General features: G+C 40.6%; 1 protein-coding gene across 3 annotated transcripts in view; it reads right to left on the bottom strand.

The window, feature by feature from the left end:
- Positions 1-3,936: 3,936 nt before the first annotated feature.
- Positions 3,937-25,788, bottom strand: part of CHL1 (cell adhesion molecule L1 like) — a 199,556-nt gene continuing 177,704 nt past the window's right edge. For 2 of the 3 annotated variants that reach the window (XM_035106606.2, XM_035106608.2), the window contains 9 exons: positions 25,371-25,590; positions 20,712-20,827; positions 20,366-20,570; positions 19,383-19,505; positions 18,032-18,211; positions 10,429-10,590; positions 8,981-9,112; positions 8,500-8,572; positions 3,937-5,906 (listed from right to left, as the gene is read on the bottom strand). In XM_035106606.2, coding sequence (XP_034962497.2) covers positions 5,690-5,906; positions 8,500-8,572; positions 8,981-9,112; positions 10,429-10,590; positions 18,032-18,211; positions 19,383-19,505; positions 20,366-20,570; positions 20,712-20,827; positions 25,371-25,590 — 1,428 coding nt within the window. In that variant the 3' untranslated portion in view covers positions 3,937-5,689. The remainder of the gene's footprint in view (positions 5,907-8,499; positions 8,573-8,980; positions 9,113-10,428; positions 10,591-18,031; positions 18,212-19,382; positions 19,506-20,365; positions 20,571-20,711; positions 20,828-25,370; positions 25,591-25,788) is intronic. The other variant, XM_035106610.2, reaches the window with a different exon arrangement.

Below are 25,788 nucleotides of genomic sequence, written 5' to 3'. Positions count from 1 at the left end.
ACCATTTTAACTGCAGAATCCTGGGCACTGTAGTTTGTTGAGCGTGCTGAGACTTGTAAGGAGACCACTACTCCTAGAGCTACAATGTTTAGAGTTCCCTGCAAAGTGGGATTGGTTGTTAAACCACAATGGAGAGTATAGCTCTGTGATGAGAATAGGGGTCCCAATGGCACAAGATCGAAGATGGGCTTATTGGTAGATCTTTTTGGAAGAAAATTCCAGGCATGGTGTTGAAGTGTTATGAAGGCATTATTTTGTCTTGGCAGATGCATCACTATAAAATACACACACAGCAATATTTGGTCACATACTTTCATAGATGGAATTGCCAGCCTCTGGAACTCTGCTTTGGGAGTGCTGAGAGCCATCAAAAATCTGTGCTACTCTCATATTTCATAGGATAAGAGGATACCAAAATATTCTTGGTCACATGTCAGGCTTTTGAAGATTACATCAAGTCAAACTTTTATTAGCAAAGTTGAAATTCATGTAGAATGAAAATATTTTTTTTAAAACCATACATATACATCGGCATGATACAAACAGCAACTACAATACAAACACACTTCTCTAAGCCTTAATAAATCTCCACTAACATTGATTTCAAAAAGTAACAGTATGCGCCTGGTATTCATGTCCCCATCTATTTGTTTTCCATGAAGAAATGTGTATATATATGCATATATAAAAACAAATTCTATGCTTTGGCTCTGACCAATTCTGTGCAAAAGCTGAAAAATTACAGATGATCCCAAATTTGGAGACTTGAGGTGAATAGGAATGGGACTGAGATGTAAACATTTAAGACTCTGAATAGCAGATTTAGAGTGTAATTCTGTGTTTACTCTGAAAAAAGTTCCATGGTTGCCTTGCTTGGCTCCATCACCCTCCATGTGTTGGAGGAGCTGCCTGCTCTGTACTTGCAGCTGGTCTAAACAATTCAGAACCCTGATCTGCAGCCACCCTGTCTCCCATTTGTGCATAGGGATGATTTGCAAATAAACCTCCAATGTCACACTTTTAACTAACCTGCACTCCTCCTGAACTCCCTGAGTTTCTACCCAGAAGTTTGCATCCAGTATATTGTCGTGCAGAACAGGCTACTCACTGGAGAAATGTTTACCAACAGCATGTGAGTACATGATAAGAGGAGACAGAGCTTTCTTTTTAATATGATTCTAATTTAATGGGTGGGGTGGGGAGGCAAATACGTGAACAGGGTTTGGTTTAAGACAGTTTACCTCCACAGGAGTCTGCACATGATTGCACATTCAGAGGTGAAAGACTTAATATTCCAATTGAAATAAATCCTTGTTTGAGAGGGCCTGCTCTGTTGCCAAGTCAATGGAAATTTTAGGAAGATGGCAAGAATGATTTGTCCTGCATATCGGACCATTTCTGCACAACCATGGCTCTACAACAGGACTCTTTTTTTTTCAGCTGGAACTCACCGGAACTCAGTTCTGCCACCTCTCAAGTGGACACCATTACCATTATAAGGGAACAAGAGTTCTGGCACCTCTTTTTCTATAAACATAGGGTGGGTCCACATCCTATGGAAAAGAGCTCCGAAACAAATCAAAATCCTCAAAGCAGCTGCTATATAATCTCACGGATATTGCTAGAACTACTCTATTATTGAAGTGCTTTCCATACAATATTTATAAATATAATGAAACAAAGAAGAATTAGTTATTTCTCCCTTTCCAGTAAATAGTGGCTTATGATGTGTTATCTCCTATGTTGCATTGTTTGTACAATTTGAAACCCTTAATGCCATATCATTTTGTAATCTTAGGCCAATTTCACATTCTAAATCACCATGAGATGCTTTTTATATATAATTTTAATTTTGCATGGCAACTATATTTTGCAAATGTGTTATTCAGTCATATAGTGATTGGTGGTGGTCGTAGTAAGATATTGGGACCAATTGTAGCTTATATACCAGTTCTCACTATGTTTTTCCAGAGGCCTTGATCATTGCTAGCGGTTTCAGGCTGTGCCGAATACAATCTGGTTTACCCTGACAGTTCCAAGTCTGTAGACTTGGGGCAGGAATCATATGAAGAAAAGAAGTTTCCAAGTATGGCATAGCCCTTTCACATAAGCTTTCCGAAAATCTAAGTATACAATGTCAATTTATCAGCTCTGCATATCAAGTGGCAAATATTTAATATTACTGGAATTTTATATTTCCGAATGCAGAAAGAGGTTCAACATAACCTCTGCTTTTAAGATGATAAATAAACTCTGCTGTCACCTCAAATTTACACTTATTGTGGGGGGAAACAAGATCCCTGCTAAAATCACAGCATGTATTCTGGCTTCAACTATTAAGCTCATACTGGAAAACATTAATATTTCGTTTTCACAACTTCCTCCCTCTCTTGCTCAAGAGAATGGTTACAGGTAGGTAGCCGTGTTGGTCTGGATCGAAGTAAAATAAAAAAATTCCTTCAGTAGCACCTTAAAGACCAACTAAGTTTTTATTTTGGTATGAGCTTTCGTGTGCATGCACACTTCTTCAGATACCATCTGAAGAAGTGTGCATGCACACGAAAGCTCATACCAAAATAAAAACTTAGTTGGTCTTTAAGGTGCTACTGAAGGAATTTTTTTATTTTGCTCAAGAGAATGTTCAGGAATGTTCAGGAGTTTTGTTTTGTTTTTAAAGAAGTCTTTAGAACGTGTCAATGGAAAGATATTAATAGGCAGCCTTTTTAAAAAACAAACAAACAAAAGCTCACACTATTCATTGATATTCAGCTAACACATATTTAACAATTTAATGCAAATTTTTAAACATTTCCATTGTGCACTTTCATTTGGCATTTTATGATTTCTTCTAGCTTTGAGATGTGACACCAAGGTTTACACCCTCTGAAGGAAAAATTGGAATAGATAAAAGCACGCATATGATAAATGGGAAACAGAAGGGATATTGCCGTAGCATCATAAAGCATTTGTAAAAAGTCTGATACATACTGCTGTTATGTGATGGTCAACAAGTTGCTCCCAGGTAACAGAATGCCTTAACAGGGCTTTCGTGTGTGTCCCCCAGCAGATTTTTGTATCCACATTGGGAGGTCAGCCTTGCGTTTTAGAGTCCTTGAGGACTAGCAATTTTCCACATCATACGGTGGGCCCTGAAGGGCATAGAATGCTTTGCATCCATCCAGCTCCTCAGTCCCCCTAAAGAAGGCACATGAGACTTTGGCTCAGATTTTTCCTCTGTGGCATTTGCACAAGGAAGGGATTGGTGCATCTGTGTATCTAGTTCAGATTTTACTACTTTCCAAAATACCACTGAAGGAATGACACAAGCTTCCACACACTGTGCCAGATTTTCAGTTGATAAAGAATAACACACAGCCAATCTTGGTGATGCAGTCTCCTCTGTCACCTGTGGAACAGGTCAGAAGAACTACCTGTGTGAACTGTTATAAGAGCCTAAAGTATCTCGGTCATCTTGGCACCAAATGCTCTAATAATCTCCCCAAAGTAACTGACCGAAGTGTCGTCAACTGGGATGCCCTTTGCACTAAACTGAAGCCCTATGAAGATTCTGAGTCCTCCCTGGAGTAAGTGGAGCCAGTTCTCCATCACTATTTGTTAAATTCCATAATCACCTCAAAAGAGAACAATAGTAGCATAATATTTGTACATGCTCAGAATTTATTTATTTTTAATGCATGCACCAGATTTATCAGTCTGTATATGTAAATGCTTACCAAATAATATGGGGAAAGGTTGAATAACAAACTGACTATATGTTCACACAAAATGCTGAGATATCTCACCCTGGGATAATTTTTCATGCAGCAGCCTCCAATATCATTGTCATTAACCTGACCACGTGTGCATGAAACTCACTGGAATAATTATATTACTGGGTAACAGTTGTTCTACAAGCCCTCCCACCCCCCAAAAAAACAACAACTCTGCTGGGACTAAATAATAATAATATATAAAAGACTTTTTTCAGTAATGACATTTCCTTTGATTCAGTAGCACATAAGCTGTGCCTGCAATGAATTTTTAAATATTCATGGCTGGGGGATTTTGAATATATATATCTGTGTGTGTGTGTGTGTGTGTGTGTGTGTGTGTGGATGGAACAGGAGGGGGGAAATTGAGTACAGCAGAAATGCTTCTCAACATGTTTTGTATGGAAAATGGACCTCATTCATATAAAACTGGACTTGACAAGAGAAACCCAGTTGTTCCTCATCTCCATGGTCCCAGAAACCATTGTGTTTTGCTGCAAAAATACCCCAGAACAACAAAAAAAATGTGTCTTGCCCCCATTCCAACAATATAAACAGAATATGTACAAAAAGGTGTGTGGGTGTACAAATATACAGATAGGGTACTGATAAACCCAGTTTGCTTCAAAAGGCAGCACTTTGCTTAAAAGGGGTGCTAAGCAGCGGGAGAACCTATTACCCCCCCCCCCTGAACTGAAGGGAACTCAATTGCTCTAAATCAGACCTGTGCTTTCCCCAGCCAGAAGAAAGCTGTTGCAGCTGAATTCATAAAGAAAGAGCACCAGCTAGTGGTCGAAAAGAGGAGAAAAACTTTTAATCCAATGTTTCAGGAAGTTTGGCAGAAGGTAGACCATGCTGCATTTCTAAGCCTCTGCCATCAACACAGAATACAAATTCCATAATCATTGGGGAAGTTGCCTTTAGGACATTAAATAATGTAGCATTTGGAATGCATTCATTTAAAATTCTCTCTCTCTCTCTCTCTCTCTCTCTCTCTCTCTCTCTCTCGGACTTTACTATAAGTAACTGTTGATTTCTCTGCCTGGAGTCTGATCCCTGTAAGTTCTGATAGTATTAGAAAACAGGCTTTGAAATGTTTATGCAAAGGAAATGAGAAACAAAGGAAGTTCTAGTTTAAGGTCCAAACCTTTTAGCTATAGTGTGGCAACAAACATTCGGAATTGAGTGGGTGAGTAGTAGAGTACATTGCACTGGGGTTGTTCTGGATACAAGATGCCACACTGCTACTGTGGGTCAGTGTTAGCACACCATTGGCAGATGCAACACACTGGCATGGCATGGCATGGCATAACATAGTGTTGCTGTGTAGCAGAGAACTGAGCACCAGGTGGGTTTAGCAGAGGCAGGGCTGGCAATGATTTGGTCAGATAGCATCCTACCTGACATTGGCCAACCCAGGGTGAGTCATGCCAGCACAATCCTAAGCATCCAGTAATTGGTGGTCACTTTTTAAAATGCGATTGCATCTGAGAGGCAGTGCAGGAGGACTCCTATGACCCACCATCGAAACCAAAGACACCATAGTAAACATTTTAGTGTAAGCTGTTTGAGTGTCGTTGCAGCCACACATATCTAAAGGACCGGGTCGTAAGAAACATGGAGGACACCAGATCCCTATATACATATATAACACTGAAGTAGCCTTGGTTTTGGTCAGACTGAGTGGCATATATCTTACCAAACTGTAGGTCTGAGTCACATTTTAACTAACTGAAAACAACCGTGCCTTGAGGAAGAAGAGTCTCAAAAACCAGCTTTTGAAGTCAACCACCTATTTCTACATAGGCCGGATGTCAAGGTCTTGAACTTTCCTGCAGCCTACGTCTGACCTGTATGATATTTGATGGCTAGTAAACGATAAATATGGTGATCTGAAATGGATTATTCATGCTAACATCTTATGCATGGAGAGGGAAGGTTGCTGTAGAGCTGCCGATGCTTTCAACCGATGCTTTTTCCTTGCAGCCCGTGTAAGCTCCAATAAAGGAGCCATCTTCGTTGAACATTCTGTGGTCCCCGTCTCCATAATCCACCAAACTGTCAGCGCTTTCTGCAGTTTTGATGTCCATGTTGAGAGACCGCAGGCTCCCTTTGAGTGGCTTTTCATCGCTGTCACTAGAAAAGGAGAAGCATGGATGAGAAGCACAAACAGGCATTTTCCACATAGCCACATCAAGGGAAAAGAGCAATTGGGAAAACTATTCGGAGCAAGAACACTGTCAATTTTAGTTTGTCTCTTCCGAGATGGCCAAGGGGTTTTCTGAGCATCATTTCTTTCTTTCTGCAAATCATGTCTCCTGTGTTCTGCATCCTGCAACCTTCCTAAGTGCTTGCACTTCCTGAAAAATCCCATGATGACTTTAACTGGAAGGAGGGGAGATAGTGTCCATGATTGTTCTTTAACCTTGAAGTCTTTTTACTTTTAAAGAAATCAGGGCAGAAAGTGCTTTTGAGAAAGGGAAAGAAAGAGAAGAACTAAAAAAAACAAAAACAAAATCAGCCAGCACAGCAAACTTAGGAGCTCGATAGCCAAGCGCTCTGCCCATGTGGCTTTTTCACATCAGGAAGTATGAGCAGCTGGGGTGGCTGCAGAATGCTAAGGAAATGTTTTCTGGGATGGAAAACAAAGACTCCACCCTCAACCACCACACCATGATACAGAAATGCAAGGAAATTCTAAAGTGTCCTGACAAAGGGGAAGAAAAACAAATAAGTCTCCTTCATGGGGGAAGAATGCAAAAAGCAAAAAACCAGAGGACAGATTTTGGCACAACTCTAATTATAGCTTAGTTTTGGAAGCTGCTGGTTCATCCAAGTAAAAAGGAAATTAGATAGTTATTAATAGGGTCCAGCATAATCTAGTTACATTTTAAATCTGCTTATTTTAATAACTTTGTGAACCATGGAAGCTTCTTGAGGAAAACAATCGATCAGGGAACTGATGGCCTTCCAGATGTTGTGGGATTACAACTCCCATCATCCCTGACTTTTGGCCATGCTAGCTAGCGCTCATGGAAGCTGGAGTCCAACAATATCTGGGGGATCACAGATTTCCCATTCCTGATCTATATGATTGAATGTTTCACATGCGTGGTTTTATTTTTTTTCATTGACACAAGTTCCTGGGTTACAGATATCCTTTCACTACACTCTTGTCTATATAACATTATTTACTTTCAAGTTACAACAAGGTAATAAAGATTCTTAGATCACCCAAATTGGTGCCAATATGTTGAATCAGAGGAGCAATTTCTATGCAGAAAGTAGGAAGAGAAGGGAAGAAGGAATAAATAGGAAGGTAAGGAGATAGTCTGATACATCTACCTTTGAGCAGAAACCAAGGAAAGGGAAGATGATACCAATGTTGGAGGGATAATCAAGGCATGGAGGTGAACCTGATACTTTACCTGGGGACTGAAAGATACCACCTACATGACTTGCTTACCTTTCTAATTATCTGTCCCATTAAGAAAGCATTAAAAATTAAATATACAAGGAATTATGCAGAACTTGTAAATGGTATATTATGTGGTTTTGTACCTTATGTGGATCATTTAGATTTAGTCAGAAAACTTTTAAATTCACCATGAGGAACAGCTGGTTTGCTGGATCAGGAAACAGTCATTACATACAGTTGACATACATTTTAATATGTATAATAACTTGCGTTGCTCACAACAGTGTGGCAAATTTCAAACAGAGGGCTCCATTCATTTGTTTCTGTTATGGAAGGGATTGTCCATGTGCACAACGGGAAATCTGCACTGCATATGTAGCGAGTTTCTCCAGCTTAAAGATAACAACTAAGCAGTTTTGTAGAACCCTATGCACCAGAGTCATTGTATAATAGCAACAAGACCTGCCTACGAGATAAATGTGGGATAACCAGCCTCATATAATCAACATGCTTAAGTCTAATCAATGCATGAAGGGGTTAATGTCATACAGAATGCTGTCCTGCCAGGCTTAACTAGGTCACTCCCCCTCAGCTTGGGAGGAGGGCAGTCAAGCCTATTGTAACCCTTCAGATACCCAAGAAGCTCAGTGTGTGAAGCTCAGACTACATGGATTTTACAAGCCACTCTTGTGTTCTTATACCAATAATTTAGGAACTTTCACCACTGTAACTAAGCCAAGTTTGACTGCCTATGTTTTCTAACTGATGTATGGAAAAATGCATGAACCTGACCTTTGGAGACTTTGTAAGTAAACAATTTTTAACTTACCAAAGGTGTGGTCTTTTCTATGCTAGGGGAAGAAGAAAGTTTTGGAACTCATAATGACACATTTTAAAGGTCTAACAGCCTGTATTTCTAAGTTTCACCTTGCTACATGTGTTACGATTTTAAATCTCTGCTGGGGTTCTCTTACCAAAGAGTTCTTCTCCCAAACCTGGATCTTGGCATCCAGGAAATCCTCCTTCTATACCTATTTTTTCCTTGCCACCAACAATAAATGCCCAATCTGGAAATAAAACCACCTTTAATATGTGGTTAAGATCTAGACAAGAAACAATTCACATTGAAGAACCATTCCACCAGCCATTTTCCTTCATCAAAATGTGTGTGAACTTCAGTATTTTAGATGCATTTCATGTCAATGTAGGATCTCACGAGATTTCCTCTGAAAAAATGATTGCTTGTGTTGTTTTTATTAAAAGACATTCCAATTGATAGTTCAATGCAAAGAGCTATAAGCACACACTAACCTATATTCACCAAAGATTTCATCTTTTATGGATTGGCCTTCGGGATCCGGATGCAAATCTTCTTTTTCTTTCACTGTACAGAAAGAGAGATAAGACTTTCTCAGTTGTTCTCTGCAAATTCCATTTGCTCAATTAACCTCTGCTCATATGTGACATTGTGAGCAGGTAGTGATGTGGCTGCAGAGGAAGAAGCTGGAGCCTTCCCCAGCAAACTGGGCTTGAATGGAGCACTTTCAAATTTGGCACCAACTACAAGCTGTGGTTGATTCCTCTCACAAACCCCCTTTGGAAGCCTTACATTGGGATAAGGAGATGGGACAATAGAGAGGAAGGCCCCTTCTGCAAGGCCCCTCAATGGCTGGAATTGACCCATAGAGCACCATTTCTTGGAGGGGATCATGAAGCTTGTGGCAGTCTAACAATGGTTTGAGCATGAGTTAGAGGATGTGCATTCAGTTTGGAGAGCACAATCGTGGTTTACCTGAGTATTTCCCTCCTTTGTTCCTTTTAACAAAGCAGACTGTGAGCAACAATAAAGTCAGAAGAGCAATGGCACCCATCAGTCCAATAAACCAGCCTTGCGTAGAGATTCTTTCATAAATCCCAATGGATGCTTCAAATGAGAGAAATGGGGGGGGGGGTAAGTGCATCAGAAAAGAAGAATATCCAAATCATTATATTCTAATTTACAGTAACTTAAATGAAGCATTTTAAAACTGATTCTGCATGAAACACCTTTTTTGCTATAGAGGAACGGATTCCATCATTCCAAGTGGGACAGAATTGAGGATCAACATTTATATTAAAGGCAAAGAAATAGTTTGCAGCACACACAACTGATCTCTGGAATGACAATTCCAGCAAAATTTTGATTAAAGAGATTCATGCCAAATAGGAAAGCCAATACAGATCTTAGGTAAGCCTGTCATGCAAAAGCAGTTTTTGAAATAGAGACAGAGTTAAAAAGTATACAGAACACATGCAAGTGCTTAGCTAGCTGCATTTAAGATGCAAGGAGTAAGAGACCTACCCGCTGGGGACTGGGCATAGCAGCTAAAGTCTGTAGATAATACACACTCAACATTTTAAAAATCATTTCACTTTCACCCTCATTGGGAATGCAATGTGCGGAGCTGCATTTTAAATCTAGACTGTAATTCTCAAGCCACTCACTCTGGAGTACAAATGGAAATCGGCCAGTGCCAGACTCACCTACACTGGTACAAGTGAGTTTTATGGGAGATCGAGCTTAGGGAAAGCTACAAAAGCAGGGAGAGTACCCTTAACCTCTGCATAAGGCTAACTGAATGGTGTTTGAACTGGACAGAAGAGTGGTTCCATTGGCGGGGTGAAACTCAGCTTGCTGCCCATACTGGAGACTTTCCGAGAGTGGCTGCAGAAAAGAGAGCCTCCTCCCCCACAACAGACACCCTGTGAGGTAGGTGGGGCTGAGAGACTTCAAAGAAGTGTGACTAGCCGAAGGTCACCCAGCAGCTGCATGTGGAGGAGCGGAGACACGAACCCGGTTCCCCAGATTACGAGTCTACCACTCTTAACCACTACACCACACTGGCTCATACAGCTGCCTGCTTGGGATGGACCTCATGACTCAAGGTTCTCCTGAAGAAGGAAGCAGCTCACAAATGGAACTGACTCACTGCTTGATCTCTGGTTCCATCAGCAGAAGCCTTTATGGCCAAGGCCCGGCCTGAAATTCCTCAACAGAGAGTGGCTTGAGAATGGTGAGTTGAGTGAGCATTGCTTCTGTTGAAGTCGATGGTAGAAATCTCAATGAGATTGTTGGCAGTGGGTCTGTATTCTCCAAATGTGTTTATATAAGGCTCGCTATCTGAAGCAACTTGCAATTATATTGCTAAACTTTGCTTTACAAAAATAATGGCCATATTAGAGGCCTTAGAAAATTCTCACCTCTCCCCCTTGCGTCTATTACATCTGCAGAAATGCTATTATTATCAACCCAATTCTTAGTTACTAGTCGAACTGTGTGTGCAGTTTCAGGCTCAAGTGCCTCAAGAGGCTGAGTCTTTGGGGTGGGATTTACTGCTTCAGAAATCTTCCCGACAGCTTTACCTACGAAATGTACAGAGTTAAGTAAAATATGTGAATTGGGTTAGGGCCTTGGAAGGCACAGTTACAAAATCAATACAGGTAAATATGAACATGTTTAGCTATTCCCTTCCAAGGATTAGGTAAGTGATTATGTGAACATCATCAGTGTTTCCCTTGGGGATTGTTTAGGATTCAAATTAAAAGAAATACATTGTGTATATTGCAATGTACGATGTAACACAAAACATATGGAGCAGAAGTCAGCACTAACAGTATATAACCTGATGAGGTTTACATCTATCTTAGATAACATATTGATTAAAATTTTGAACAAGACCTGCTTGTTTAGGTTATAAGGCAAAACTCCTAATAACCTAAACAAGCAGGTTTTCTGGAGTATTCTGGAGAACAACACTGAATATAAATGTCAGTATTAGAAATATAATTATACTTTTCTATTTCTAGGTAATCTTTATATTCACATAAATAAAAATAATTTTAGTATCACATAAATCACTTTCATATGATAGCATTTATATTTAAATCTATATCTGTTAAGAAACGCTGGAAAAAATTTCCCCTAACATCTGCTTCTAACTGCTCTGTTCTCGTTAAGCTTTGTTTCTGAGCATCACAAAACAGTATAAACAGAATCTACCTAATACAGGCATAGGCAAACTCAGCCCTCCAGATGTTTTGGGACTACAACTCCCATCACCCCTGACCACTGGTCCTGTTAGCTAGGGATGATGGGAGTTGTAGTCACAAAACATATGGAGTTTGCCTATGCCTGAGCTAATACGCAGCCTAAGGTATGAATTCAGTATGAATTCCTTGCATGAAAAGTGAGTTTTGTCTTATTGATTTAAATTAAATTCCATTGAGTTTCAGGTTTAAATGTCAGTGGAATAGGGCTATTTGGTCAGATTCAATTCATCTTATGATCAACAAGAAGGTATGGGCCAGATTGGTATGTAATGAGACTTCCTAGTTTACTGCGAACAAGCAGTGTATACGTGCACACTCTTTGATCATTCTATTCTCACTCTTCCACTGTATCTGAAGAAGTGTGCATGCACACGAAAGCTCATACCAAAATATAAACTTAGTTGGTCTTTAAGGTGCTACTGAAGGATTTTTTTTATTTTTCTTCCACTTGTGTGAGTTAGATACACAAACCAAGAAGACTTGGCTTCCCATTATGTGCAAAATAGAGATCCTGGTTTGTTGCTCTTTAAAAAGCGACAATCATTACTAACCTTAAGCTGAACATGGCCATGTGCTCATTAATAAAAATCTATTAAAATACATAATACTTTGAATGTGAAATAGGATAACTAAAAGAATTGATCCACAAGACTTTTTTTTAATGTGTTGACCTATCTCTACTTTCAATATGACAGAATATGAACTGTCAGAAAGTTGCAAATGTTTCTATGTGGTTCCTTCAATTCCCAGCAGCAACCTTGAGATGTACTTTAATTAGGTAGTGGCATAATGACTTAGATTATTTTATTTATTTATCAATCAAGGATTAGATGTGAGAAGTTGGTCCCAAACAGAGATGTAATCCTATTTAAAATGAGCCAAGAAGTGTTGACTTGCCCAAGGCAACCTCAATACATTCCCAGCAATCTGAACCCAACTAACTTCTTAAACTTCTTATTTTTTAATGTGGTTCTTACTGCATGGTTTTATAAGCTGCTGTTGTAAATTGCTCTCATATATTTTGTGAATATGTAGCAGTATATAAAATAAATTAGATAGCGCTGATTCTTTTGCACTTTTTCTAAACAAGGGGTTCAGGGGCTTAATTCACTGCATGTATTTTAACATTCTGGGTCCCACTATGAACAAGATATTTGGTGGTTATTAAGTCACATAATATGGAGCTTGGAAACTCTTGGACAATCTGCCCGTCTGGTGCTGAAGTTATGATCATTAGTTCTGAAACTACAAAGCAAGCAAACAGAAGCTTTGAGAGATTAACACTCAGAAGACAACTGAAGGAAAAAAGAAAAGATTACGAACACTGTGGGCATAGTCAAAGAGAGCAGAATATGATACGTTTCTCCAAGACAACAATCCATCAATCACAATCACTACTTTAATTATTATACCACCACAGAGAGAGTGAACATGTTGATCAGCACATTAACCAAAATTTGATGAGAAGGGCTTTAGCATAATTAAAACTATCTAGCAGAGTAGATTTTGCTAAATGAATTTTGCGAAGTTGAAACTACATTTTCTAATCAAACCACAAATTAAGCAGCAGGTCATTACAAGTCATATTTTAATTATGCCCCCCCCCACAAACTCAAACGCTAAATGGTCCACTTAATAGAAATGCTGTCTAAAAGGCAACAAGGCAAAAAATAAACTCTGTTGTGTCAATTTCTGTCATACTGAATGATGCAAAAGACTTGATAATGTCAGCTCTGTGAGATTAAAAACTGAAAGGAAAAGTAGCAAGGGTACTCCAGTTGGTATAATAAGTATGGTGGTAATTTTACACCCACATTCTATTTGGATATGTGACCTTTCGGAGATATTTGTTGCAGGATGCAAATTTTATCATGATAGTAATAAATCAGTGGTTAAGGCGGTGATCTAAAAGACAGCAGTGCATGGGCATCACTATGCAAAGGAGCCAAGGGAAAATCAAAAGGATCACATGTCTCTTTTCTAAGATCAGAACCTGCCATTCCATTATTTAGCTGTGGCACTTATGATCTTCTAGACGGTAGCCACTGGTCAATATCCTTATGGTTGTAGAAGAGAGTTCTCCATTGCAAATTCTGTACTTAAAAAACTTCTGGGCAGGGCCGGATTTAGGTCTGATGAGGCCCTAAGCTACTGAAGGTAATGGGGCCCTCTATATGTCCAGCTGTCCTTTGTCAACAACAAATTGTCGCTGTTTTTTTGTGTTGAGTATATACTATATGGTAATTTATGGACCTAACAGGTATCTAAAGCCGTTTGCACATAACACAATGTGTATTTTATCAAAGTAATTGATATAGAAATGAGCAAACCAGTGATATTTTAGGGAGCAGGCTAGCCCATTACATCATAGGAGCCTACACAACACAATACACTGTTGCTGTATGTAGGGTTTTATTTTATTTTTATCTTATATTTTGGAAATGTACATCCAGGTGTCCCCCCCCCCCAAAAAAGAGAGTGGGCCGTAAGCTATAGCTTGTTTAGCTTATACATAAATCCGGCACTGCTTCTGGGGCGTCGTTTCCACAGCGAGTAACTGAAGCCTTGCTGGCTTCCTGGCCTACAAATCATGATGAACTGTGAATTCACCAGCTGTCTGATCGGGGAAGGGGATTTTTAAAGAGACATTTTGGACTTCAACTGTCTGAAGTAGGCATGAAAGGGCTGAAATGGATAGTGTATCTCCCCCCTATCCATCCGAGAGGAAAAGGGCAGTGGATGTTATGAGATTGGATGCCAGGGAAGCCTTGAATCTTAAAGACATCTACCAAACATTCAGGTAATTTGCCAGATTTCAGGATTGCCCTCCAGAAGACTTCTATACAATGGTACCTCGGTTTAAGTACACAATTGGTTCCGGAAGTCTGAATTTAACCTGAAGCGTACTTAATCTGAAGCGAACTTTCCCATTGAAATTAATGGAAAGTGGATTAATCCATTCCAGACAGGTCCGTGGAGTACTTAAACTGAAGCGTACTTAACCTGAAGCAAACTTTCCTAAAGTAATGGAAAGTGGATTAATCCGTTCCAGACGGTTCTACGGAGTACTCAACCTGAAGCGTACTTCACCCGAGGTATGAGTGCAATTGGTTCCGGAAGTCTGTACTTAACCTGAAGCGTACTTAACTTGAAGTGAACTTTCCCATTGAAAGTAATGGAAAGTGGATTACATTGGTGCCTTGACTTATGAAGACGATCCGTTCCACGGTGCTCTTCGTAAGTCAAGGTCTTTGGATGTCGAAGCGCCCGTTCTGCGCATGCACGAAGCACGATTTTGCGCTTCTGCGCATGTGCAGACCGTGCACGCCGAAAAGACTTCCGGGGTTGTTGACTTTGTAAGTCGAAACCTTCGTAAGTTGAGTCATTCGGATGTTGAGGTACCACTGTAATCCGTTCCAGACGGGTCCGCGGAGTACTTAAACTGAAAGTACTCAAACCGAAGCGTACTTAAACCAAGGTATGACTGTACTGAGATTCAACCACTTGTTCTCTGGGAGGTCTTAAGATCTGGTTAATGCAGAAGTCCACTGAGGAAGATCTGAGCATCTATACCCTCCCAAATAAGTGAGTTATTCATTATACGATAGGCACACAATGCCTATCACAAGAGAAATAATTGATAATTGGGTAGGCATTTGTAGCTAGAACAGGAAAAGAAATGGAGAAACCTGAAAAATAAAAAGCAAAAAAAATTGGTAAGGACATATTTATGGTCAATAAATTGAAAGGTCACTGAGCTATAGGCATTTGCTTTAGAAAACCAAAAGCGGCCAGCTTAAATGTATTTTTAATATACAGAAATATAGAAGCAATAATAAAATAAACCAGCCAACACCATTCCTCATTTTTCTGCTGTACCAAGGGAAGCACATGAACCTTAAACACCTGACTGCAATTTCAGAAGATTTCTCTCGGGTTTGGAGATTTATGAGAACTTATGATACTGTAGGGAAAATGAGCTAAACCTTCCCCAAAGATGAGCTATTATACAATTTTCCCCATAGTATATGTGGCTGCTATTCAACACACTTATCACAAAATGTTGGACAGCTGGTCTCTGATCAACAACTTCACATGACAAATGGAAAGTTAAGGCAGTCTTGGTGAAATTTGCCTCTAAAGAATGTCTATTAAAACCGTAGTGATCTGCTGTGCAAGTAGAACTACCTCCTGGCTAACTCTGGGATATCTCATTCTGAACAAAAGATAGCTTTTGATAGTTGCTTCAGGCATTCAGAACTTTCTCCATACAAGCTCTCTTAGCAGATACATCACTGCTATGAATATAGTATATGATCTGAGCCATTCACAGACACAGCTGCATCTACCCAGAAACAATTGCTGTGATTGCAGCATTAGAAATAGGTGTTGCCATGATCATGAAAATTGCCACTGTGTTTGTCCCAAATAACAATTTAAGACCTCCACGCAATTGCGTCTCTAGGGACAGACTGTGTACATCACGTAGAGGAAGTTCTGACTACCTGAATCTGCCTACATGACAAAAACAAAAACAAAACACTGTTAAGTCGTATTTCTTCCACTCCTAGCATTCTCTATGAACTAAAGGGACCATAGGATTTAGGAGACCTGCTGCAGATCCCCTGAAAGGAAACAATTAAGCTGTCATTGAGGGGGAAGAGAGATGGGTTTTGAATTCATCCCCACTCCCAGATCCCAACTGCCTCACAGGCTAGATTAATCTGCATTACTTGGGAGGAAGAGGAGAGATGTAGTACCAAGACACTGAGCAAGGTCAAGGACAGCAAGTTTAAAGGAGTACACTGTGACACACAAAGGTGCAGCCCTACTAGGTTGAGAGTGCCAACCTCCTTGCTTGCTTGATGTTATGGGTGGCCCTAGGTGCCTTAGGAACCAGTCTTGAATCAGTGCCTGGACACAGTGGAGGGCTGGGTGAGGGCCAATAAGCTGAAGGTGAATTCTGATAAGACCGAGGAGCTGTGAGCAGGTGGGTCCCTAGTCTGGAAAGTTGACAAACTATTGATGAGGTTGCAGAACTGACCTGCAGAACAAATAGCTCAGATGTCTCAAGCATGCAAAGTGGAAGACACTAATTGTGCATTCCTATGCAGGTCTACTCAGCAATATGTCCTGCTGACTTCAGTGGGACTTAATATTGTAGAGTAAGGATCCTCACATGCCAGGTCTGGCTGGCAGGCACAGACAAAACCATTTGTAAAAGGGGGTGGAGTATATTTGACCAGACATTCAAAGAAACCATTCATGCTGTATGTTTATTTTATCTTAACATGAGGAACCTTGGGGAGAGTCCCATAGACTTGATTTGTAGTCTAAATGGGTTGTGCCACTTGCAAGTCAGAGTCTATTAAATGCAAGAAAGTGCAAGAAAATATTTGACTTTTCCCTGTCAACACTGCTATTGCATATTATCCACACTGATAAGCTTGGGCATCTTCTTCTTATCTCATTCCCTTTGGCAAATTGGTGTGCCAATCTCACTTAATTGTACCAATTAATATCTAGTTGGTTTTCAGTAACAGGACTGGAGTTGTGAACTGGTCAAGCCGTTCTTCTGATTGTTTTTCTTAGATGAGTGAGACGGGTAATTGTATTAGCAGGGGGGTATCAGATCAGCAAGTGAACCACTGAATATTACCATTGAAGGGGTGATTGAATAATTCAAAACTGATTTTTATTTTTTTTACTCTGGGACACATCTGTGGTAAAAGTAGTGGTCTGCCGGCAGCAAGCATTGTATTATACAAGTCACAAGTTTATACCTGGTGGCTTCAGTCTGACCCAAAGTTAGGTGGTGCACGTTAGCTCTTTGAATTCAGCATTGAGCTAACTAGGAACAAATTTATGAAGTTTGCTAATGTCCATTGATTAATTGAATGTTTAGACTGCCCTCCAGTTGTTCAGCCTGGAATTGCTTCATACTGCATACATATAGGCAAATCCGACAACTGTGGTTTCTCACAGTATCCCATTTTTCAAGTCTTCAGTTCTCCACATTTCCACATCACTTTGCGATTTTTTTAAAAAAGGGACCTCATGAAAATTCATCATTATTTTAATGTGAATTCCTTCTAATACACACATTTTCCTGTGTACTTTCCCCCTTAATATTCACATTTCAGGAAACCATTTTCCCCTAATATAATGCACTGCTGTCTCTTAATTTCACCAATATAATAAAATTTAATGCGCACCCCCATCCCATCTCCCAGTATTTGCATTTTTGTATGCATTTCTTGACTGAAAAATTTCGGAGAAGTATGAATTTCAAAGGATGGTTGTGTTTGAGTTCACATATTGTTTCATAAAGTGTGCATTAGACGGGTTCACCTTTAAGGGGAACTGAATTCATCCTCACCTCTAAATGTTTGAGATACCATTCTCTCTCATTCCAGGAGACAGTTGAATGCAAAATTCAGGTATTCAGTCCCTTAAAGCCCAGGTCTTCCTAAATGTGAAGGCTCACAAATTGAATAAAATGCGAATTCATTTCTTCAAAGAATTATCACAGGAAGCAATTTCAGAATGGTAATGGTGAAACAGTAACAAAATGGCAATGTTGTCATATCCTTAAACGGCATTCAGAGCTCTGTTGCTCTTTGAAGCCTTAAATGTTAACTGTATCCAAGAATTGGGTGAAAAGCAGGGGGGGGGGGAGTCATTGGCATTATACCTACAGAATTCAATGCAAAAAAGTGCATGGAAATTCAGCACCACTCTATTTGTAACTTACTGCCTTCGCTTACTGTTACTGCTTCCTCTGTGATTGGTTTCCCACAGCCTTGTACAGTACAGGCTCTTGCATAGAACTTGTACTTTGTACTGATGCTCAGATTGGAGAGCCTGAAGTTGAATGATGATGGGTTGGTAATATTGATTTCATGCAAGGGCCCAACGTCATCAGTTTCATTAACTGGAAAAAGAAGAATCAAAGAATAGTATTCAGTCAGACACCATCATCTGGAAGCAGACTGACTTGTTAAAAGCATGCCTCATGGACCAGGTCCCTGATCCATGAACATTGATGAACACTAAGCTAAACAGGCACTTAAATCGCTATGGACACATTATGAAAGACATAGCTTTCATGACATGCCAATTGATTTCCCTAAATGGGGGGAGGGGAAATATCGGTGCAGTTTTCATTCTGAGTACCACCCAAAAATATGTGGAAAAATAGCACTGCCTTAGAAGCTATCTAGCAATGAAGAATGGCTGTGGGGCTCAGAAGGAACTGCTGCCGTCACCTTTCTTCTGATTCAGTTGACTCACTCTGCCTAGTGGCAGGGCCAGCTCTGCTCAGTTTAAAATGCAATAGCTCCAGATGTGATTTTTGCACAAGCCCCCCTTCATTGCCTCAGCCTTCTAGCTATTCCAAAACAGAACAGCGGTGCTTGAGTTGTGGGAGAAAAGCCAGAATGTCCTTAATGAAACTCACAAGCTCCATTCCCTGACTCCTCCCAATTGTACGCCCAATAAATACAGAGAGATGAATCACAAACTAAACAACTCTGTATGTAGTTTACAAAAAGCAGCAAAGTGCCATTCTAAGGTTGGAGCCGACCCATTTGGTGGAGCATTGAATTGCCATTGTATAGTTCCTTTTGGGGCTGACCAGGAGAAGATTCACGAAACAGAGATTTAAACCCGGGTATCTCATTGTCGGAGTTCCGTTGGGACCACACCAGCACAAATATACACATAGAAGGTTTCTCTCATGGACTTATTTCAGGAATATTTGGACTGCTTGGCTTTGAGATACTGAGTTGTGTGTGTCATTATTATTATTTTGGTATTGTATATATTATATAAGATTCCATGTAATAGAAGGTGCTGAAATGCTGTAAATTATTGAATGGGTTTTTTAAAACTACAGAGTTCTTTAGTTTGTGATTCCTCCCACCTATAACCAAACCATGCTCTGTTCCCTCTGTAGCTTTCAAAAAACCAGGATTAACGAGAATGAAGCAAAACAAAGGAGCTTGGGTTCCCCTCTGTTTTTTGAGCACTGGATAACAACAGTGTGTCTCCAAAATGTGCTTGTTATTAAGCTCTACATCCAACCACACCATTTATGTACTTACTTATCTGGTACTGCAAAATATATCCAGTGACAATGCCATTTGGTTTCTTTGGTGGTCCCCATGATAATGTTACGGAGTCTTTATCTAAGTTTAGTATCTTTAGGAAGTGTGGCTTTTCTGGTACTGGAAAAGACAACCAAAAAACACATTATAAACTTTCTTCATACTAGATCATTCCATTTGATCTTGGATAAGCTTACAGTATATTTCCATTTGGTTCTGCCCCCTCCTTTATTAAACACACTGCACCACTTGAAACACATTAAGTAAAGTTTCAGAGCCGACTTGTTTTCCCTAGGTATGCTATCCTCCCTTACACAGCCTAATAGATCCTTTAAAAGCTAATGTACCATATTTGACCCAAGAGATTGAGTTCACAAACTCACAGGGGCCCCCAGATATTGACAATGAACTCCCAAGGACTGCAGGACCATACCCACAGTGCAGTGTGTTTGTGCAACGTCCCCTGGATGGAGATGCAAAAGCCCTGGATGGAGATGCAAAAGCCCTGGATGGAGATGCAAAAGCCAGGAAATGTGAAAAGAGAGAGTGTGACTCATTCCAGCAGCAATTTTGATTGTCTGAAGCTACTCACGTGGGCCATCCAGACAGATGCATGCCCATTATGCTCTTAAGAGATTTCCAAGGCAGGAGAATGACATCAAACATATTCCCATGAAACACAATGGTAATAATTGTGTGAGGCCCAATGAATGCACAATTGCAGTGATTATTTATGTAAAGCTGGTAATCATTCATCCACATTCATTCACGTCCAGCTGGGTGCAGGAAGCAGACTATAAACAAAATCTGGTTGTAGAAACACATAAGTAGCAATTGAAAGATGCTAATGTCATGGTTCTGGCTGCGAGAATACCCAGACATGGGGAAAACAGCTAGCACACCACACACAGCTGAAGTAAGAGAAAATACAGTTAGGAACATTGACACCTGTTTTTCCTCCCCTCCCCTCCCTCATTTACCTCCCTCGGGGGTCTGGAATTTGTATGTGTTGCTTTCTGGTCCAGCTCCTTTCGAATTAAAAGCCAAAACAGTTAAGAGGTATTCACTGAAAGGCTCCAGGCCGGGAATCATTCCATCATTTCGGTCTGCGTTAAATGTCAAGAAACGTTTCTCCTGGCGATGGCTTTTTCCATCTAAACGGCTTCGTATTTTCCACCAGCTGACCTGTAGTGGGAAGATCCAACTGAACATTTGAGGCAGGGGACAACAACCAGGGCCCTTACATAGCCTACCAAAAGCAAAACCCTTAGAAGAGGCCTCTGGAATGTAAGGCAGGGAGAGGGTAGTGCGAAGAACCATAATCACCTTGTAGCCCCGGAGGTGGCCGCGAACTCTGTCCTTTGGAATGGTAGACCAGATGGCTTTAGCGAGAGTACTGTTGATAGCGTGTACAATCACATTTGAAGGAGCAGCTTCCGGAACTGGGAAATGCAGGAAGGTGACAGGGTTGTGTTAATTGTTGTGCTCAGCATCGTATATTTTGAAGTTGTACCAGCATGGATGATGAGTTTAAAAGGATGGCCAGCTAACTATCTCTCTTGGTGGGCCACTTAGAGAAGAGAGTGAGAGTTAATGAACCAGAGTTTCCCACACTACTCCTTTAAAATGCCCTGGTAAGATCTTCCTCAACTCCTCATTTGCAACTGGGGAGGAAGGAATTTCTCTGACTTGGCTCTTTGACGCCCAGGTACTGATCTGAGTTTTAAATGATGGTTCTGGATTACTCAAAAGCCGGCTACTTTTAGGTCCCATCAAATCCCTCCTACAGGCAAGCTGTTTGTGATATTTAGAGGTTATCATATTCAAACTAAGCCTCCATCTGTGTCTTGTGAGCTGAAGCCTGCAGTCTTATGCACACTTATATAGGAACAGGCTCAGCTTGAACTTGGCGGGGCTTTCTTCTAAATAAATATGCACAGAATTGTGCTATATGAGCTGTCAGTGGGGCCTACAAAAAAACGTTGCAGTGTGAAGGGCTTCTGCTTAGTCACTGCCATATTCCATGATACTCTGTGTTCTTTTGCTCTTGGTTTCCCATTTCTCCAAACAGTCAGCCTTCTGTGCCCACTGAACTGGTTCTGTCCTCCTTTGGCTATTTTTTTGGGTTTCCCTGCCTGGAATACTGCCCCCCAGACCACATATTTATTGTACTTCTGCAAAGTCACTCCAAGCCTGTTGAATAGTGCTCTTTTTTTGGCTACATAAGGATAGTCACTCATATTAGTATATAGTCGTGGTGAGGAACCTCAGGCCTGCTAGTCTAATTAGACGACCAAGCTTCTCTATTTGGCTTTCAAAGCTGCTTTGGGCATCACATATGATGGCAGGTAGAGGGCATGTAAGGACACAACAGTGCTGAACAGGGAGCTTTGGCAAAGAACCACCTGTGAAGCCCTGTACATAGCACAATTCCCAGAGAGCCCTGATAACCAGCTGATAATCTGTGCCTGCAAGACTCTTGAGAGACCCTTTGAAATCCCAATGGTCAGCTGGTTGTCAGGGCTGCAAAACACTATGCATGGTTCTCTGCAAGCCCCAATGATCATCCGGGGTTCAAAGTGCCACACACACAGTATGGTTTAATTTCAAAGAATGTGTGAGAAAATGGGTCATCTGATCTCAGATGATAGGTGAGTAGCACCCACTTGTCGAACCACAGGACCTGCTGCTAGCCTGCTGGCCGGATCCAATTGCCCTGCTCCAGTGTATAGGATATTTCTCTAGGGGAGAGCCAATAAATACCAGATATGAGAAGTGGGGTTCTGGAGTCAGAGATTCCACACCACATTAATTGCTGTATGAATGTTGGCTGAGATACCTGAATTGCAGGGGTTGACTAGATGACCCTTACGGTTCCTTCTAACTCTTCAGTTTTATGATTCAAGTAATATACACCAGGGTGCCCTGATACTGGCATTGTTGTTTAGTCGTTTAGTTGTGTCCGACTCTTCGTGACCCCCATGGACCATAGCACGCCATAGCCTGGCATAGCCTGCATATATATAAAGCCCCCTTTCATACTTCTGTATCAAATTCCAAAAAATGGGGATGAGTGGAGAAAAATGTTCAGAAAATAGGCTCCACCATTTTTAGCTTGACCATTACTTTTTCTAACAGCAAAAATAAATATATTTTTACAAGGGTTGGCATTCCCCCCCCCTTATTGAAAGCTCAGATTTTCAGATTCTAAAATGTGCCTGCAGGCTGTAGAAAGTTCTTTCTGAGTACAACCTCAGAAGCCTCCTGTATAACCACCCCTACCATGGAAGCATTTTAGCAGGCCTTCTTGAATAATTATTCTTCCTGGCTGAACTAAGAAGTCTCAGTACCTGCATGAATGCCAACGTAAGATTTTAAACAATTTGGTAACATATTGCTGTCTGCATCTCAATCACTTGCTGCCACATGCTAATAGAGTGTGCATATTCCAGTCACATCAAGGACTTTGAGGTATCCTGCTCCAAATGACTACTGTGGCGCTTCCCCTTTTTGTAGTCTTAAGGCTTAAATCCTTAAAAGCTAGGTTTTTGGTTGGTTTCCTTTCTTGAAGTAAGCCCCTTTAAAAAAAAAGGCTGTTCTGCTTGCAGAAGTATTTGATTCCTAGTACTGCAGCAGGGGGCTTATGATCTTCCAAGTATATATATATAGAGTGTCTGTGTGTGTGTGTGTGTGTGTGTGTGTGTGTGTGTGTGTGTGTGTGTATCTCCATTCTCTAAACAAGATAAGAGAGAGAAAAATGCAGTGTAACAGCAGCAAGGCTTCTGGAAAGACTGTTGTCCAATTTTCTCAACAGGGGAGCAGAGGTTCTCAGTCTTCCATATTTTACACAAGAAACAATTGCTTTGTGTTATTACTGTACACTCACAGTTATTTTATTAGGGTTATGACTTCCTGTGCACTTATATTAAAATTCTGTACAGTGGTTTATGACTGTGGTGCCTGCAGTGGGAGGGAAGGAAAGAGGATGTAGCAATCATAGACTAATGTAATAACAGAATATAACTCTGGGATGTTGAGATGGGAAATGGGTATTTTATGTCTTGCAAGTTTCAAGTGAACAATATTGATTAGGCAGGGATAAATGTCTGTTGGAGGTTTAAAATCTAAACTAAACCGCTTCTTTTTAAATAATGAATTCTAAAGTCCCGGCTGGAACAGATACAGATATTTATGTGTGACTGCAATTTGGCCGTAAAGTGTCATTTAGGTGTAAAGGGCAGCTAATCTGGTTGTATCCTTGTAAATTTATTAATTGTGTTATTCTATGGATGTCTTTTCAGAAGTAAATCTTACTTCGTTCAGTCGGGACCATACCCCCAGGTAAGTGTGTGTAGGTGTCAAACAGATAAATAACTATATGACTTTTAGAAGACATCTGAAGGTTCGGGGAAGTTTTTAACAGCTGATGTTTTATTGTGATTTCATATTTTGTTGGGATTCACCCAGAGAGGCTGGGGCAACCCAGGAAGATTCAAGGACGGATGGCATATAAATATTTATCATCATCATCATCCATAGCTGCCAAGTTATCCCTTTTTTACAGGGATTTTCCCTTATGCTGAATAGGCTTCCTCGCGAGAAAAGGGAAAACTTGGCAGCTATGTCATCATCATCATCATCACTATCACCATCATTAAAGAAACTAGCAATATGCTTGAGACACATTTAGGATGTGCTTTCACAATATTATTTTGGGAGGAAGATGCTTACTTTTTGTAAAGTTTTTGTGGGGGGATAAATCTTCATAAGAAGAGCTTAGGATGATAACTGAGAAAAGTTACCATGTGAAGCTTTTTACCTCTCAAAAATGAATGTGAAAATTCACCTTCCTCAAACCCGCCCCTTAAATTCAGGTAGGTAGCTGTGTTGGTCTGACGCAGTCAAAATAAATTTAAAAAATTGTCCGGTAGCACCTCAGAGACCTGAGCTGAGGCTCCAATACTTTGGCCACCTCATGAGAAGAGAAGACTCCCTGGAAAAGACCCTGATGTTGGGAAAGATGGAGGGCACAAGGAGAAGGGGACGACAGAGGACAAGATGGTTGGACAGTGTTCTCGAAGCCACCAACATGAGTCTGACCAAACTGCGGGAGGCAGTGGAAGACAGGAGTGCCTGGCGTGCTCTGGTCCATGGGGTCACGAAGAGTCGGACACAACTAAATGACTAAACAACAACAACCTTAGAGACCAACTAAGTTTGTTCTGGGCATAAGCTTTTGTGTGCATGCACGAAATGGTATCTGAAGAAGTGTGCATGCACAGGAAAACTTATACCCAGAACAAACTTAGTTGGTCTCTAAGGTGCTACTGAACATTTTTTTTAATTTTTAAAATTTATTTCACCCCTTAAAATCAGAATTAATTACATAATAACAAATGTTTCCCCTTGTCGTGGCGATGGGCTTGAATAACTCCAAGGAGCTATGAGCTATGCCGTGCAGTGCCACCCAAGACGGACAGGTCATAGCCGAGAGTTTAGACTACGGTAAATGTGATCCACCTGGAGAAGGAACTGGCAATCCACTCCAGCCAAGAAAACTCCATGGACATAAAAAAGGAGTAGCTTTGAGAAGAAAGTGAGAGTTTCCAAGGCATGCTCTGCTGCATGGGGTCATGGAGAGTCAAACACAACTAAGATGACTAAACAACAACAAAAAATGTTTGGAATTCTGTTACTGAAGTAAAGCATTGTGTTGCATACTATCGCAAAATGGGGTGATCATGAAAGACAAACAACTGACCATATTTTTCTGCATTTCATTTGAAAATTGTGCTTTAGGTTGCTTCCCCCCTCCCCCGCCAAATGTTGGGAAGCAAAAAGCTTCTGTATCTCCACATTTTTCAGCCTGCTGCCTTTTTAATAATTTAACTCCCAACTCTTAACTCTAAGCTCGCTCACCCTTCAGCTTGAAAATCACCCACAGACCATTCTTTGTATAAAGATTTTTTCTTTCCCATTACTTACTGTCTTCGCTTGAGTAGCCAGTTATTATATTGGGCTCAGGGCCAGACCCAAAGCTATTCACTGCCTGAACTTTGATATCATAAGGTACAAAGGTGGGGGTGTTCTTCAATACCAAGAAATGTTTTTTCACTGTTTCTTCATCCCATTCAACATTATCCTGTTGTTTCCAGTTCACTTTGTACTCCAGGCCTGGTCCATTCTGCTCCATGGGCTTTAGTGGCTGCAAATGAAGAAGAAATGGAATCAGGTACGTACTGCTGTTGTTGTTGTGCTGGCTTACGGGAAACACTTTCCCACAAAACAGTTGGCTATATAATTCAGAAGTGCATCACAAAAATTGCTTTAAGTAAGGCAAACATCACAAATATAGGCTTAAGGTAAGTGAAGGACAGAACGTTATGGCTTTTTAAAAGCCAGC

Source organism: Zootoca vivipara, chromosome 2 (genome assembly GCF_963506605.1).
Source record: "Zootoca vivipara chromosome 2, rZooViv1.1, whole genome shotgun sequence".
Taxonomy (NCBI): Eukaryota; Metazoa; Chordata; class Lepidosauria; order Squamata; family Lacertidae; genus Zootoca; species Zootoca vivipara.
Note: the sequence above shows the minus strand (reverse complement) of the source record. Positions and strands in the feature narration are given on the sequence as shown.